Here is a 14,092-nt window from a genome sequence, read left to right on the forward strand (position 1 = left end):
GGGGGGGGGGGGGGGGGGGGAAGATGGGGAGAAAGGGGAAAGAGAAGAAGAAGAGAGTAAAAATAAAAAGAGAACGGTGGCGGATGGCAACCATGGATGGGGTGAAAGAGATGGTGGAATGAGGGATAAAGAAAAAGAAAAAAAAAATAGTATTTTTATAGAAAACATCTCAAAAAGAGATGTTTTTTTGTTTGCCGTTCAGCAACTTGAAAATAAAAAATTAATATGTTCAAGTCATGTAAGCTAAAAAATAATTTTGAAAAAAGAATAGCTCATCCTTGTATATTAGAAAGTGAGTAGATTGTAGGGAACAACAGCGAGATTATCCCAATTCTCAAGGTCTAAAATGTCAGGTTCGAGAGCTCAGGGGCTCAAACACAACCTACCTCAAACTTCGGACCAGAAGTGTATTTCCTACTTTTATTAAGGTTGTTCTTGTTTGCATGACATTAGAATCCATACTGATGGACCCTTTATGCCAAAATATTTTACTCTAGACCATACGAGTTTCGAAGTAGAAGTTCTTACAAACATCCTAGGAAATTTTGCTGTCTTTATTCACTGCCATTCAGTCATGCCAACAAACGGTAGATGAAAAAATGCAGCAAAATCATTCACAAAACATATGATTCACATTTATGCCATGCAATTTAATGTTGTCATGTACCCAATTTCAGAAGTATCACATGGCTTCATCAAGCATCACATCAACGCTCCAAGAGGAAATGGGGAGTCAGAAGAAGAAACAAAATCAGATTTCTTCAGATGACCCATATGCAATAATCATAGAGTGGAATCAAAACACATCGTACTCGGAATGTTTAAGCAACTTCACGAAAGCAGATAATGCCATGGGAGATGTAGTTATTACCTATTGCACGGGACATTGCCAGGATTCCTTCAACCCGAGCTCCATTTATGAAAATCACCCGTCCTCCAGCAGCTTCGATTCTTGCTAGTTCATCATTTCTATCAGGCTGGGGAAAGTTAAGAAAATTGTGAGAGTATTGTATTCATCATGAACGCCTACTGGCTGTAAAAGATGCCGTGCAACAAAACAGTGAAATTAAATAGACCAACACTATTTTTGAACAAGAAACAGAATAAAATAGTGGAACACACTATCCATCTAAAATGCACTTCTCTTAAGATAAATGTGTTATCAGCTCATCAAAAATTGATTGCACTGCACGTGTCGGGATAGCAGTTCATACAGTATACGTTTCGGGAGAGAGGGAGACTCAGAGAGAAAACCTTGTGATCATTGGAAAGCGGAATGGCCCTTCCTCCTCGGCAGAGGACGGCGCGTGAGTCACCGCAGTTGGCGACCATTATGTGATCCGGGGTGAGCACGGCAACGACGGCGGTGGAGCCGCCAAGAGCCACCTCCATTGGATGGCACCTACACTGGCCTCCGATGCTTCCACAGGCACAAGTACTGAGTGCCACTTCGTCCATTCTCTCAAAGCTCCTCCGCATCACTCTTTTCCAAGTCGCCTCCTCCTCCACCTTAGCCTCCTCCGCCGCACTGCTTCCTCCGCCGCCACTCACCACGCGCGCCAATTCCTCTTGTACTAACACGTGCATCTTCTCCCTACATAGCGCTGCCACCTGTATCCATCCATAGAACAAAACAAATTAGACCAGTACAATGACAATAATAACCCCACTTTCTGCTTTTAGATACAATGATTCAGCATGAGCTCAATGGTATTTTCCACGTCCATTTTTTTCCTATTTTCTGGAAAAATAAATTTTGAGTTCTCTATTAGGGCTTTACGTGAGGGCCTCCATGTCCATCGTAGACGGCGAAGAAATGCACCGGTTGCCGCCGGAAATTTCCTGGACCTAGAAGGCATAAGCTCGTCGATACTGCATCCTCCATCTCACGTGACCTTCCGGACACCGACAACATCCCGAACACAGGCTGAGGTACCGACGGTGAAGCTTCTACAGTCTTCACGTCCTCCCCCGATGACGAAGAAGATGAAATCTCCGGAGAACCGTCGCTGTCCGTCTTCCGCACACGTTTCTTCGACGGTACTGTTTCTAATCGTCGCATCTCTATTCTACGGCACCGCGCTCTCGGCATTTGGCCGGCGAATCTCCATCATCTTCGCTTGGCATTCTATAGTAAACCTCCATCATCGGAATCGTCCGAAGCAGGAACTCGCCGTCGAATATCTCTGACTGAGGTCATTAAACGAAGTAATGAAATGCGGTGCGGCGCGGAATTTCGCTTAGAAGAAAACGTGTCGCTGTTTTCCTCTTATGGGAAAAACAATTATTTTTCCCTTCCCGACCCTGTTCTTCTTCGAGAAGGAAAAAAGAGAGCCTCTCGGGCAATTCTAATTATACGGGCAGCTATAGAGCCTGCCCCACCTGTCTACATCCGAACTCCATTTCATGCTGTGAAGACACGTGTTACCCATGACGATCCCCTTTCCCTAATTCCTCTCTTTCCAGTCAATTTCTCGTGTCGCGAGAATTATTCCTCGAGGACACGTGTCAAAAGTCTCGGTATGTGTAGGCCCATCTTGCGAGGTCGATACAAGTGGATCAATCAGAAACTTCCACACCAGGCTTGTCAGAAACGACAGAACCGGGGTCCCACCTCGACTATGCTTTTTCACCGAAAATATTTCTTTTTTAGGGTTTTTATTTTTATTTCTCTGGTAATTTATTTTTCGACGGGAAACATACGTGGCGCAATCTGATCTCACCAGCACACACATAGTGACGTGTCTAGTTCAACGTTGACACATCAGAAAGTTATCTGACAGGAACGGAGTTAGCGTTGGCAGTTGTTGGCTTACAGCCGTCTGCCTTGACCAAAGAAAAGTTTTATTCTTCCAACTTTATGGAATGTTACAATATTTCTCGTTTATTTAAATTTTGTATTTATTCCTTCCCGCATTTAAAAATATTTACTAAATCTTCCATTTCTAATTCTATATTTAATATTCTATAATATATTAAATTTTAACATTAATTAATATATCTATTAAACATTAAATTAATTTTTTGTGTGACAACACTTGAAACCGTAAATTTTGTATATATTAGTCTATAAAACTTAATTTATTGAACGTAAATAAAAATAAATTAAATATTTAAAGATAAGGCGCATTTATGACTTATAGGGCTGCTCTTTTTTAATCTTATCACATATATAATAGGCATAAGCATAGAAATATGATAATATTAAATAAGCAAACCAACAAAAATAGATAGTACGGAAACTAAATATTATATTATATGATTTAAATTCTTGAGCTAAATGTAAATATAAATTTTAAATTCTGAATAAAGAATATATATATTGATCATTGATGCTAGAATATTATATACTTATATTACTTGGAGACGAAAAAGGACTCTTGACACGTGGCGTTAATGTAGAGGGCCAGTTAAAGAGGCGGTATTGGTATTTGGGGACGTGACGGTGACGGCGACGGCGAAAGTGACTGTTCCAACTCCGAAGAGCTCCGTTTTTGACTTTCCGTTCAAACCCTAAACCCACTGCCCGATTTGCCATTTTAAGATTGAACACAGAAGTTAGATGGAAGTTCTTAAGAAACTTGAGACATTGATATTAATTTTTTTTTTTCTCTGTAATACATTGATATTAATAGTTATTTGGTTTCTGCAAATGAGCAATTTTAGTAGCAAATTCAATTGCAAAAGCTATGAACTTTGATGGAGAATCAGAAAATTGAAGGCCCCTCTTTTTGACTGCCTGCAATTATGATGATTCTAACAAAAGGAAGAACTTTTAACGATTGATATAATATCGGAGAAATTCAAACAAACGACAACCAAGTGATCACAATCGGACTTCTCACACTATGAGTTCCGTCCTTCCAGATTAATCCTCCGAATTCCGGCATACTCTGTCTCTTCTTCGTCAGGAAAGTGATTTTGTATGAAAGCTTCTGATATCTCCTAGTGAAGTTCAGACTCTCCGGCTCAACTTTCACGGCGGCGCCGTTGAACGGAGTCACCACGGCATGGTAACTGGAGGTTGCAGGGCCGACGTTGGTGACGGTTCTGTGAAGGGTCAAGGAAGTGACGGAGGTTTTTTCGGGGAAAACGGCAGAGATGGCCGGATAATTTAAGTCTCCAGGGTTGGGGAGGAGGTGATGACAAGATCTGTTTGAGTATTTGGAGAATACTTTGAGCTGTGAAGGGGTTAAATCCTGCGTACAGAGGAATTCGAAGTAATCTTGCGGCTGAATTTCGTAAACCAAGCCAGGATCTAGGGCTTTTCTTGGGTTTATGTGGCCGGCGCCGTGGTCGTACGGACTCGACGGCGATGCACCGGAGGAGTCTTTGAGAGGCTTATAGGTGTTGTCGTGGACGTAAGCGGTGGTCATCAGTGCCGATTTGATTGCCGACGGGCTCCAATCGGGATGCTTTGATTTGATCAGAGCTGCTACGCCACTGACGTGTGGGCAAGACATTGAGGTTCCTGACAGAATGTTGAATTTAACTCTTCTTGTATCCGTCGTCAAACTCGATGGCCCTGTTTTTCCCGTCCAAGCGGCAAGGATGTTAACGCCAGGGGCCACCAGATCGGGCTTGAGGATCTCAAGTGTGAGGAAATTTGGTCCTCTGGATGAAAATGCCGCCACCACCGGCGAGGGTCTTACCCCCAATCTTGTCCCTAAAAATCCTAAAGTCGCCGTCGGTTTTCGATTCGTCAATGCGTACAGCTTAATTGCTTTACCTTCTCTTTCACCGACGGCGACGGCAGGTACCAAATGGCAATCGGCAACAAGTTCTTCCCCATTCGCCGCCGTGTTCGCCAGAATCATCCCAACCCCACCTGCATTCTTCACCACCACACCCTTCTGGACCCGTGGGCTAATTCCACGATCGCATATCACGATTTTTCCGGCCACGAAATGGGGATCTAATGTTCCTTCTAAACACAGCGAGCTCGGATCCGGGTTGCTTGAGTTACTCCCCATGTATACAACTGGGAATTGTTTGCTTTCTGGGATTGTGATTCTTCCTTTGTAAAGTGAAACGCCGGTGACTGTTCTTCCATTGCCGAGCTTGACAATGGCCGGGAAATCTCTGTCCATTGTGCTGGCACCGACAGTGGTTATCCATGGCGATACGTTTGTGAGACTGACAGGGTCCGGCCCTGCATTTCCGGCCGAACAGGACACAAACACGCCCATCTCCATTGCACCAAATGCTGCAACGGAGAGGCTATCGCGATAGTAAGAAGAGACCCCACCTCCCAAAGAGATGGACAGAACATTTACTCCATCGGCCACAGCTCTGTCGACAGCCGACAAAATGTCGGAGCTAAAACAGCCGCCGGCCCAACAGACTTTGTAAGCCGCTATTCTAGCACCGGGCGCCATTCCTCTGGCCGTCCCATACGCATAACCGAGGAGGTTCGCGCCGGCTGTCGGAGAGCCGGCGACGGTGGCTGCCGTGTGAGTTCCATGCCCATCTTGATCCCTTGGAGATTTATACTCCAACTGTTCGTTAAATTTCCCAGTTGCAGCTTCATACCCATGGTAGAACATTCTAGCTCCAACGATCTTTCTGTTACAATTCTGTTTCGTGAAGTCTCGCCCTGTTTCGCATTCCCCTTTCCAATGCGCCGGCACCGGCGACATCCCAGCATCGTTGAAGCTCTCACTCTCCGGCCAAATCCCAGTGTCCAAAACTCCAACAATCACGTCATGGTCTGCAATTTGCTGAGACCAGGCGCTATTGCTGTCAGCTGGTTCAAGCCCAAGAAATCTGGGGCTTCTGGTGGTGTGAAGCTCGTACTTGGTCTCTGGAAAAATGGCCAAGACCCCATTTTCTTCCTCGAGCCGCTCTGCCTCTTCTTCATTCAATCGAGCTGCAACTCCATGGAAAACATTCTGGTAACTGTAAATGATCCTCTGTTCACCTCCCCCATTGCCTTCTCTCTCAGGATTAACGACCACACTGGTAAGCACTGTGGAGTACCACTGAAGATGATCCGAAAATGAGTCCGGCATTGCAGACCTATCCATTTGAACAACATAAGTTTTCATAAACTGAGCGCTTGAAAGAAGCAAACAGTCAAAAACCAGCAGCAAACACAGCCATTTCAGAGGAGTGTGAGCCATTAGGGAAGCAGAGGAAAGGAGTGTTCTCTCCTGTTTGCGAGAGAAATGAAGAGGGAATGAGGGAGCTCCGATGCTGAAGGGGAGTGTGTAATAAAGGAGAGTGGTTGTTTCATGAATGCCAAAATTGAAGGGGGTTAGGAGAGGAGATCAGTACTGGTGGTGAGTAGTTAATTTGGTTATGTATTATGGTCCCCTGTTTTTATTGCCATCCCATTAATATTATCAACGTCTACCCTTCCTGGAAAAATATCTTTGTAGTTCATACAATTTTACCCATTTCCCTTCTTCGTGAAGTTTAAAACTTTAACCTTCAAACCCCACCATCACATTTTCTATGTCTTGCGGTAGAATTTAATGTTAAAATGTATCAGAGAAATTAACACAACAACCGACAACTATTTATCTTCACCTATGAGATCGAAAATTGGATTGAAATCGAAGATATGACATGGGTGCTTTGAACATATTTTGTCCATGCTCACTCTCCTGCCGTCTACTACTGAGAATTCTACCAAATATTTATGTTGTCACCAACAAGGCTTCGTACCTTCAAAGATATATTCCTTACTTGTAAACCGACGATCGTTCGTCAATGTGGACTCCCTCCCAACAATCCTTCCTAGTTGGCACCTAAATCGTTTTTATTCCATGGTAAAAAATTGAAAACAAAGTAACCAACACACAAACCCCATTCAACATGGTAATGTCAGAACGACACATGCTCTACAAAAGCAAGTAGGTCACAGTTGAAACCTTACTGTATTAGGCACTGGCTTAGCTCCTCCGTGACTGGTGGTGGGCCGCCGCCACCCGTGGTGGTTGTGAAGATGAAGGTTTCTTGTACATCATCAAATGGAACCCTTTTTTTTCACAGGATTCATGTACGGTTCATGTTCCACCGTTGGATCCATTCAATCCAACCGCCTCAATTAATCTTTTGAGGTAAAATTTTTGAGAGATAATAATTCCTTTTGTCCACTAATCAATCATTGGCCTAATAAATCCAAGTGAGGCTCGTGGTTTCATCACTTTTTAATTTTACTATTTTTCCTTTCGGAAATTATGAAATTTAACTTCTTCGTCAACAACGTTTGATCAAAAATCAAAATTTACAGCATCCATTTTAGATACCATATTTTTTTACTAAAGGAACTTAGTTAATAATGCATTAAGAATCTAATCATGAAAAGATATTAGATTCATTAAGGTAGCATTTAGATAGTGAACAGATAATTGCATAGATTCAAGATAAAGCAAGCTAAAAAGAATAGAAAGAGATCATTTGATGGAGAATATTGGGAACTATAGTCACGTTTTGAGCTGTAAAAATTCACTTTATCAGTAACTTTATCAACCTTTTCCATCCAATTTCTTGCGACCTGACATCATTGTCTCGTTGCACTTTAGATTCTCTAAAAACATGACGTATAATCTTTTTTTGTAACGTGTAAAACACTAGTTTTTAACCTTAAAAGTCAAAATTCTATCTCATACAAATGGGAGAGTATTCTTTAACTATAAACGCAGGATCATTTCCTAAGTTAGCTGACCACGTATCAATGATATCTCTCTTTCTTCGGGTTTAGCTTCGATGATATCTCTCTTTCTTCGGGTTTAGCTTCCAAATACGCTAAAGTTCATACCACAAAGAAGAAGACGAGTGGTTACCAAATCTATGCAGAGTCATCAATGCCGCTTCCACGTCCTTTTCATTAAGCTTCAACACTCATGGAATCGCCTTTATTACTGGACCCCCCCGATTCCGGCAAGCTTAAATGCTCAATCACGCTCTTGAAATTGGGTACGTTAATTTCTTGCGATTTGCCCACGAATCGCTTTCATACCCTCGAAACGACGGGCCATAGTTTCTCCGACACCGGCAAGATTAAAGAACCGAGACCATTAATGGGGCCCGTGGATTGTTGAAATAGGCCTAAAATTGGATGCCCATGGATTGTTGGACTCTGGGCCAAAATTTGGATAAACAGTCTGTGTTTCAAAACACAGACTGCGCCAGTCCAACGTAGGAGGAAGATGTGGAAATGGGACTCCATTCATGGATGTGAAACAGGGGAAGGTAATGTGGAAGCTATAGAGGAGAAAGCTCAATGAACTCACAAATTCAAGGGTGAGTAACATATCAAAACCATACCTTAAATTCAGGAGGGAGGCTTTTCTCTTTAAGTTCCCATGGCATGGGCAGTTGTGTGTGTCTTATAGGAAGCCTTCAACCCCACGTCCGGCTCTTACTTCTCTGTAAACACTAAGTGCTTCCTCCATAACCTTAGCTTGAGCTAGCAACTGAGCTCTCTTCTTTCCCGATGGATGAGTAGATAGATAGTCCCTCAGCGCGGAATCCCCACTCACCTTACCCAACCTCTCATACACAGTGGGTGCAACCCTCGGGTCGTATCCAGCAGAGGCAATCAAAAGCAGACCAATGTAATCCGCTTCCATTTCCATCCTGAACCCATTAGAATGAATTACACACTACCCCTTTATATCTTCTTCATTCAACAAATTACCCATACCATATAGCTCTTCTCTTACCTTCTAGAGAAAGGAAGCCTCAAGAAAAGCGTGGACATAGTGTTCACAATATCAGGCATCACGAATTGATAAAGGATGAGTTGCAAAACGGCAAACCAAAGGTTCTTTGTGATACCCTCTGCAGCATGTCGTGCCACAGCATGCCCAATCTAATTAATAAAAACAACACCTTAAGGCTGAGCTAAGTGAAAGGTTGTAAGTTGAAGAACAAATCTTTATAGCATACCTCATGACCAATAATAGTTGCGATTTCTGCATCACTTCTGAAGTGCTCGAGCAAGCCCGTGAAAACAACGATCTTCCCACCAGGCAAGCAAAATGCATTAACAACTGCCTCATTCACCACCAGAACCTCCCACTTCAATCCATCCAAATGCGAGATATCTGCTTGGGACCCCTGTTTCTCACCCTTCTTTCTACTGCGTTCGACCCATTTGTCATCAAGAATCTCGTCTTCACGGTACCATTTACCTTCCATCTTCCCAGCCCCAGAGTCCCTAAGCGCCATCAATGTCTCATTGCCACTCCCTTCAGGGGCTCCAATCGCAGCCTCTGATGCATACCCTAAATCACTCCAAACATTCTCTTGCTTCAACCCTCTTTGTAATGCATCAATCATATCCTTAGCTATCAATCTTACTCTAACACTTTCTGGGTGTACAGCAGGCAGTATTTTACCCTTGAAAGCTGCCTTCATTTGCTCAAATTGCGACTCCCCGAGGCTCCTCTCCATAGCTCTAGACAAGAGTACGAAATGCCTTCGTTTAGTATAAGGTATGGTTTCTAAATTCCCATAATACACGGTGATAAAAACCCCAGAACCCGCAAACACAACAACCAATACGGTTCTTGGATCCTGAAACCATCGCCGAGGTCCTCTGGGCTTAAAATGCTGGACACGGTAATGATCGACATAGTAGAATCTCTTGGAATCACCGAAGAAGGGATTGTATAGCCTCCTATTCTCTCGAACTTGTCTTCCAAATCTTTGTATAATTGGAGAAGACGATTGAAACCCATAAGAATTAGACGGTCTTCCAGCCGTAAACGAATACCCACCGTGGGAAATTCTTGACTTGGAATCTCGAATTAACTCGGGAAAAATCTTTGAAGACAAGTTCCGAAATGCATCAAATGCAGACTTGGATAGGGATTTTCTATAGCAACTCATATCTCTAGATTAAAACATATGTGTCATCCAATAGATGAGAATCAATCAGAAACTAATTCACTCATGAATATATGAATAAAATTTTTCGGGAAGGGGAAAGTAGAATCAAAAGGGGGAGATAAGAAGCTGGAAGAAGCAACAAGGCAGGAAGTGAAATGGGTTGATCCGGATTTATGGAGAAGTTAAGATGCGTACCGTGGCGGGCATGGAGAGCCGATGCATCGACAGCTTGGCGGGACTGGGGCATCAGCAGACTCATCATCTTAATATCGGATAGACCCAAATTCCAAGCCAAATGGGGCGGTTTCAGGTCCAGAATCTTCTACCAATTTCCTTGCTCCCCAAGAATTTTTTTTCTTTCTTTTTTGATGATTCAAATGTTATAAAAACCTATGTCAAATTTCCTTCAAGCACAAATTTGAAGGTCATCTAATATAAATTTTTACATTCTTTATATATTATATAGTAATATGGGTACATCAACCTTATAACTCAAATGAATTTTGAAAGAATATTAGTAAATATATTATTAATATACAACTAGTATATAAAATATATTAGATATCGGGATAATACATGGATGAAGATAAAATTGTTACAAAAGAAAAATGAAATGAACTTTTTTACTTTATTTACAAATATTTTGATGGATTGAGTTATGATTAGACACCGTTTATAAACTTCAAATAATAATAATAATAGTAATTAGCGCGTTTAATAACAAATTCCGTCCCCCCAACCTCTAATATATCAGTAGAGACTGAGGCTATTACCCACCTTAATGGTTGATAAAACAGATTATTATAGGATAAAGCTAACAATAGGGGAATCACACATGAATCAAAGGCCAACATATCCAAAAGGTAAATAAAACCAGAAAAATCCTCTGTTTCTGAGTTCCATAACAAGACATCCAAAAGCTTATCCCAAGTCAAGAGGCTCAATCACCAAGAATTGCCTCTGCCTGTGTATAATCACTAAATATACAGAAGAACACTCCTGATGCTGCTATATAGTGAGATACTCATGTTCTCTATGCTACAAGAGTGCTACATCAAAATGTGTTCTTACCAAGAAAAGAACATGAGTAGCATTTTGACATACAATAAAATTACAAAAAAAGCAGAAGAATAGACACGAAACTAACGTATAAGAACCATATGCAACTTGAAATACGGTTTGAAGATGAAGCATGACCACACAAGTTAAACCCGAACCATACGTCGTTCGGTATGGCAGTGTTGTAGTTAAACGTGACAGGTCGAGAATTAGGACCAGAGATTTTCACCGTTGTTGGGATCCAGGCATCCGGTCCAGTGCGATAAAGATAGACATAGCATATTTGGTAAGCACAAGGTCCACTTACGCTAAATGTATCAGAGGAACATCTTTCAAATATCCTTCTGGATGGATCATCAATCCTAGGCACATAAATCTGGTGCACAAGTTTCTTCAATCATTAATTGTAACATGTCAAATTCCTAAATTTATCTGAAAGTAAAGACCATTTTTATTGTTTTTGAATGATCGAACATGGCATGACGCTCTTTAAAAATGTTTTAGGAAGTTCTAGACATTTAAGTAGGCTACAAGATATTGCTCAACTTACTAATGACTATGGATCTTTCTAAGATATTAAGTACAAATAAATAAATAAATATCTGATTTGAAGTTCTGAAACATATAAATCAACAGGTGATCAATCAATTACTTTAACCTAACGATATTAATATGTTTTTATATCCCTCGCCAAATGTAAAATTATTCCCAAACTCAGATGCAAAATTCAACTACGATTACGTTCATCGATCATTTCGAATAACTGAAATTAGTTAAATCGCGAACGATCGAGAAACCTAGGGCTTAGTATTCTGATAAAATGAATGGAAAAAATGAAGATTTAAACGAAGAAAACCTGGTTGCCATAAGCATCGCCGAAAGAAACGCTGATCTGATCCCTTGTGTACGTAGGCGAAGAACAGCTAGTTGATATAACGACCGAATAAGAACAACTCCCGAGTTGCTTTAACATCAGAAATCCCCAAACAAGAAGGAATAAGAGAAACTCGAAATGGTTCTAAGATACGAGATTGAAAATCAGCATAAATGGAAAAAACCGATACGAACGCTGATACCTGAATATAGGTTAAATTGAAGGACTCAGCGGATTCGGGCAGCAATTCCGTGGCTTCCAAGAGAGCCAAAAGGAGGGCGGAGGTGAGCAGAAAACAGAGAACGCGTTTCATTTCTCCTTGTTTGTGTGTTTGGCTTTAGCGTTGCGGAGCTTTTGAAGAAGAAAAAGAATACGGAAGAACACAGAGACATAAATTCTACGCCACCCATATTTATTTCAACCATTGAAAGGTACACAATTTTTCTTTTCTTTTCTTTTCTTTTTTTTTTTTTTCTTTTTTTCTTATTTTGGGAAAGTTATAAATTCAATGGTTTAAATGTTTTTAACTTTCAAATGGGTCTCTCATAGTAAAAAAAAAAAATTTAGTATGTTTCGTAGATCTCTGCATAAGCAAATATTTAAACAAAAATTAATATTCTACTCTCAAAGCCGAGAAAGAAGAAGGTACTAATCATAACAGATATTCCTCCATCAAATCCCATTCTGCATATCAAAGATGAACTGCATTCCTTTGACCTTGATATGATCATCAAAAGATTCAAAAAACACAAAGCAAATACAGGCACACCGGTGGATCAAAAATACAACCACGCCCATGGCCAAGATGCAGAATCACTCTCACAGCACAGCGCTGCTAAGAAGCACAGGGATCACAAAAGCAAGCCATTTCAACCTCCGCAGATGGCCGGCTGTGGAGGGGGCTGGCGGAGATGGTGGCGGTGGCGGTGGCGGTGTGAAGTATTGGCAGTCATCAAAGCCATACCATGTGTCGTCTGGGATTGAGGAGTTGTATTTGTATTTAACAGTGTCAATATCAGGGCTGGAGATTTCTACAGTCTCTGGAATCCAATCGTCCGATCCATTCTTGTAAAGGTAAAAGAAACATATCTGGTCTGTGCATGGCCCTGTCAGTTCAAAAATGTCTTTGCTGCATTTTGCAAATGCTTTGCTACTTTCAACTTCCAGCTTTGGCTCATATATCTGCTTTCCAACTTCTAAATCAGCCATCTTCATCCTTTTAAACATTATTTAATGAAGTCTTACCATACCCACATGTTTTGTTCATCTCTCAATTGAATATCACATTTCTAAGTGTTTAAAGTCACTGTGTAACAGATTAAATATCAAGCTTATGAATGTATGTAAACTGTAGAGACTAAGACAAACTTTGGAAGTTGAGGAACTAATAAAGCATTTGAAAGTTGGGAAACTAACAGTGCTACTACCTCTTATTCTACAAACAATTTCTTGTTTTTGGTTTCGAATCTGTAATAATAAACATATTTGAAAACTGATTATAAGCTTCTAATTCCAGTTAAACTGAAACCAACTATGTATCCATTCAATAGAATCACAGATTGCAAGCTTCTAATTCTAGTTATTTGTTTTTTTTTTCTTGCAATTCAAAACTCCAATATAAAAAAATTTGACTATAATATAGAGCATAGCAGGAAAACAGCCATATTCAATGAAAATCAGGAATAGACTTCTGTTTGGCCTTGGATGCTTAAATGTTAACCAATATGCTTTCAATTTTCTCCTCTAGAGTCAACAATGTTCAGCAGATGAACTAATTGCAAAATAATTTAAATTAAAATGCCCGAAGAACGAACCTGATTTCCATGCGCATCCCCAAACAGAACACCGATTTCAGCAGTAATATGGAAAGGCGAAGAGCAGCTTGTTGTTATATTGACCCTGTAGTTGCAATCTCCCGCTTTCTTCACCCGAAAGTACCAAAGAAGAAGACAACAGAGTCAGTTTGATTCACAGAGAACCTCAGATAAGCACATCGATTGAGTAAAGAAAGTAAAAGGTAAAATGATAAACGGAACCTGAATATAGCCGATTGTTAAGGATTTTGGAGCAGGTTGAGGCAGAGAACCGGTTGATACGGCGGCAGAAATGGAGAAGAAGGTAAAGATGAAGAAAGAAAGCAGAGACATCGCCATTTTTACAGACCTTCGTTTGGCTCCACTGAAACGAGAGTACAAGAAGCTTGGTTGAAGAGGTGCAGTATCAGGTCTTGGCTCCAATCAAATGTATGGTCAAACGGTGATGGAGTAGGTAGGTTTTCACTGCCGGGAAGTCGAAAAAAAAAAAAAAAAAAAAAAA

The 14,092-nt window shown here is 40.9% G+C and overlaps 5 protein-coding genes across 7 annotated transcripts in view; all 5 read right to left on the reverse strand.

Annotated features, from left to right (window-relative positions):
* Positions 1 to 2,215, reverse strand: part of LOC111430727 (probable protein phosphatase 2C 75) — a 5,788-nt gene extending 3,573 nt beyond the window's left edge. Inside the window, 5 exon segments of the mRNA XM_023067117.1 lie at positions 872 to 977; positions 1,255 to 1,611; positions 1,781 to 2,076; positions 2,079 to 2,197; positions 2,199 to 2,215. Coding sequence (XP_022922885.1) covers positions 872 to 977; positions 1,255 to 1,611; positions 1,781 to 2,076; positions 2,079 to 2,197; positions 2,199 to 2,200 — 880 coding nt within the window. The 5' untranslated portion in view covers positions 2,201 to 2,215.
* A 1,374-nt stretch (positions 2,216 to 3,589) lies between these two features.
* On the reverse strand, positions 3,590 to 6,407 carry LOC111430759 (subtilisin-like protease SBT1.3). The gene has a single exon (XM_023067161.1). The coding sequence runs from the start codon at positions 6,120 to 6,122 to the stop codon at positions 3,804 to 3,806; it is 2,319 nt and encodes a 772-aa protein (XP_022922929.1). The 5' UTR covers positions 6,123 to 6,407; the 3' UTR covers positions 3,590 to 3,803.
* A 1,004-nt stretch (positions 6,408 to 7,411) lies between these two features.
* LOC111430479 lies at positions 7,412 to 10,306 on the reverse strand. Of its 3 annotated transcripts, none has more exons than XM_023066718.1 (4): positions 10,039 to 10,306; positions 8,899 to 9,847; positions 8,673 to 8,821; positions 7,412 to 8,586 (listed from the first exon to the last, which is right to left on the reverse strand). In XM_023066718.1, exons 2-4 carry the CDS (start codon positions 9,841 to 9,843, stop codon positions 8,337 to 8,339), a joined length of 1,344 nt encoding a protein of 447 aa, XP_022922486.1. In that variant the 5' UTR covers positions 9,844 to 9,847; positions 10,039 to 10,306; the 3' UTR covers positions 7,412 to 8,336. The 3 variants fall into 3 exon arrangements, with proteins under 3 accessions (XP_022922486.1, XP_022922487.1, XP_022922484.1); XM_023066719.1 differs by having other exon boundaries at positions 7,412 to 8,362; positions 8,404 to 8,586; positions 8,899 to 10,306; XM_023066716.1 differs by having other exon boundaries at positions 8,899 to 10,306.
* Positions 10,307 to 10,676: 370 nt separating this feature from the next.
* LOC111430911 (embryo-specific protein ATS3B-like) lies at positions 10,677 to 12,165 on the reverse strand. The gene is made up of 3 exons (XM_023067396.1): positions 11,979 to 12,165; positions 11,759 to 11,866; positions 10,677 to 11,278 (listed from the first exon to the last, which is right to left on the reverse strand). The coding sequence occupies exons 1-3, from the start codon at positions 12,087 to 12,089 to the stop codon at positions 10,955 to 10,957; spliced, it is 543 nt and encodes a 180-aa protein (XP_022923164.1). The 5' UTR covers positions 12,090 to 12,165; the 3' UTR covers positions 10,677 to 10,954.
* A 165-nt stretch (positions 12,166 to 12,330) lies between these two features.
* LOC111430910 (embryo-specific protein ATS3B-like) lies at positions 12,331 to 14,060 on the reverse strand. Its single transcript, XM_023067394.1, has 3 exons — positions 13,813 to 14,060; positions 13,591 to 13,698; positions 12,331 to 12,958 (listed from the first exon to the last, which is right to left on the reverse strand). Exons 1-3 carry the CDS (start codon positions 13,927 to 13,929, stop codon positions 12,596 to 12,598), a joined length of 588 nt encoding a protein of 195 aa, XP_022923162.1. The 5' UTR covers positions 13,930 to 14,060; the 3' UTR covers positions 12,331 to 12,595.
* Positions 14,061 to 14,092: the final 32 nt, after the last annotated feature.

The sequence above is a fragment of the Cucurbita moschata genome, unplaced genomic scaffold (genome assembly GCF_002738365.1).
Source record: "Cucurbita moschata cultivar Rifu unplaced genomic scaffold, Cmos_1.0 Cmo_Scf00034, whole genome shotgun sequence".
NCBI lineage: Eukaryota > Viridiplantae > Streptophyta > Magnoliopsida > Cucurbitales > Cucurbitaceae > Cucurbita > Cucurbita moschata.

Excerpts from the sequence above, each read along its gene's own strand:
- LOC111430759 (XM_023067161.1), bottom strand. The coding sequence starts at position 6,122 with ATGGCTCACACTCCTCTGAAATGGCTGTGTTTGCTGCTGGTTTTTGAC.
- LOC111430479 (XM_023066718.1), bottom strand. The coding sequence starts at position 9,843 with ATGAGTTGCTATAGAAAATCCCTATCCAAGTCTGCATTTGATGCATTT. Across the intron at positions 8,822-8,898 it reads CAACTATTATTGGTCATGAG|ATTGGGCATGCTGTGGCACG; the intron begins GTATGCTATAAA and ends TTTATTAATTAG. Across the intron at positions 8,587-8,672 it reads AGGCTTCCTTTCTCTAGAAG|GATGGAAATGGAAGCGGATT; the intron begins GTAAGAGAAGAG and ends TAATGGGTTCAG.
- LOC111430911 (XM_023067396.1), bottom strand. The coding sequence starts at position 12,089 with ATGAAACGCGTTCTCTGTTTTCTGCTCACCTCCGCCCTCCTTTTGGCT. Across the intron at positions 11,867-11,978 it reads TCAATTTAACCTATATTCAG|CAACTCGGGAGTTGTTCTTA; the intron begins GTATCAGCGTTC and ends CTGATGTTAAAG. Across the intron at positions 11,279-11,758 it reads GCGATGCTTATGGCAACCAG|ATTTATGTGCCTAGGATTGA; the intron begins GTTTTCTTCGTT and ends CTTGTGCACCAG.
- LOC111430910 (XM_023067394.1), bottom strand. The coding sequence starts at position 13,929 with ATGGCGATGTCTCTGCTTTCTTTCTTCATCTTTACCTTCTTCTCCATT. Across the intron at positions 13,699-13,812 it reads TAACAATCGGCTATATTCAG|AAAGCGGGAGATTGCAACTA; the intron begins GTTCCGTTTATC and ends TTTCGGGTGAAG. Across the intron at positions 12,959-13,590 it reads GGGATGCGCATGGAAATCAG|ATATATGAGCCAAAGCTGGA; the intron begins GTTCGTTCTTCG and ends GTTGGAAAGCAG.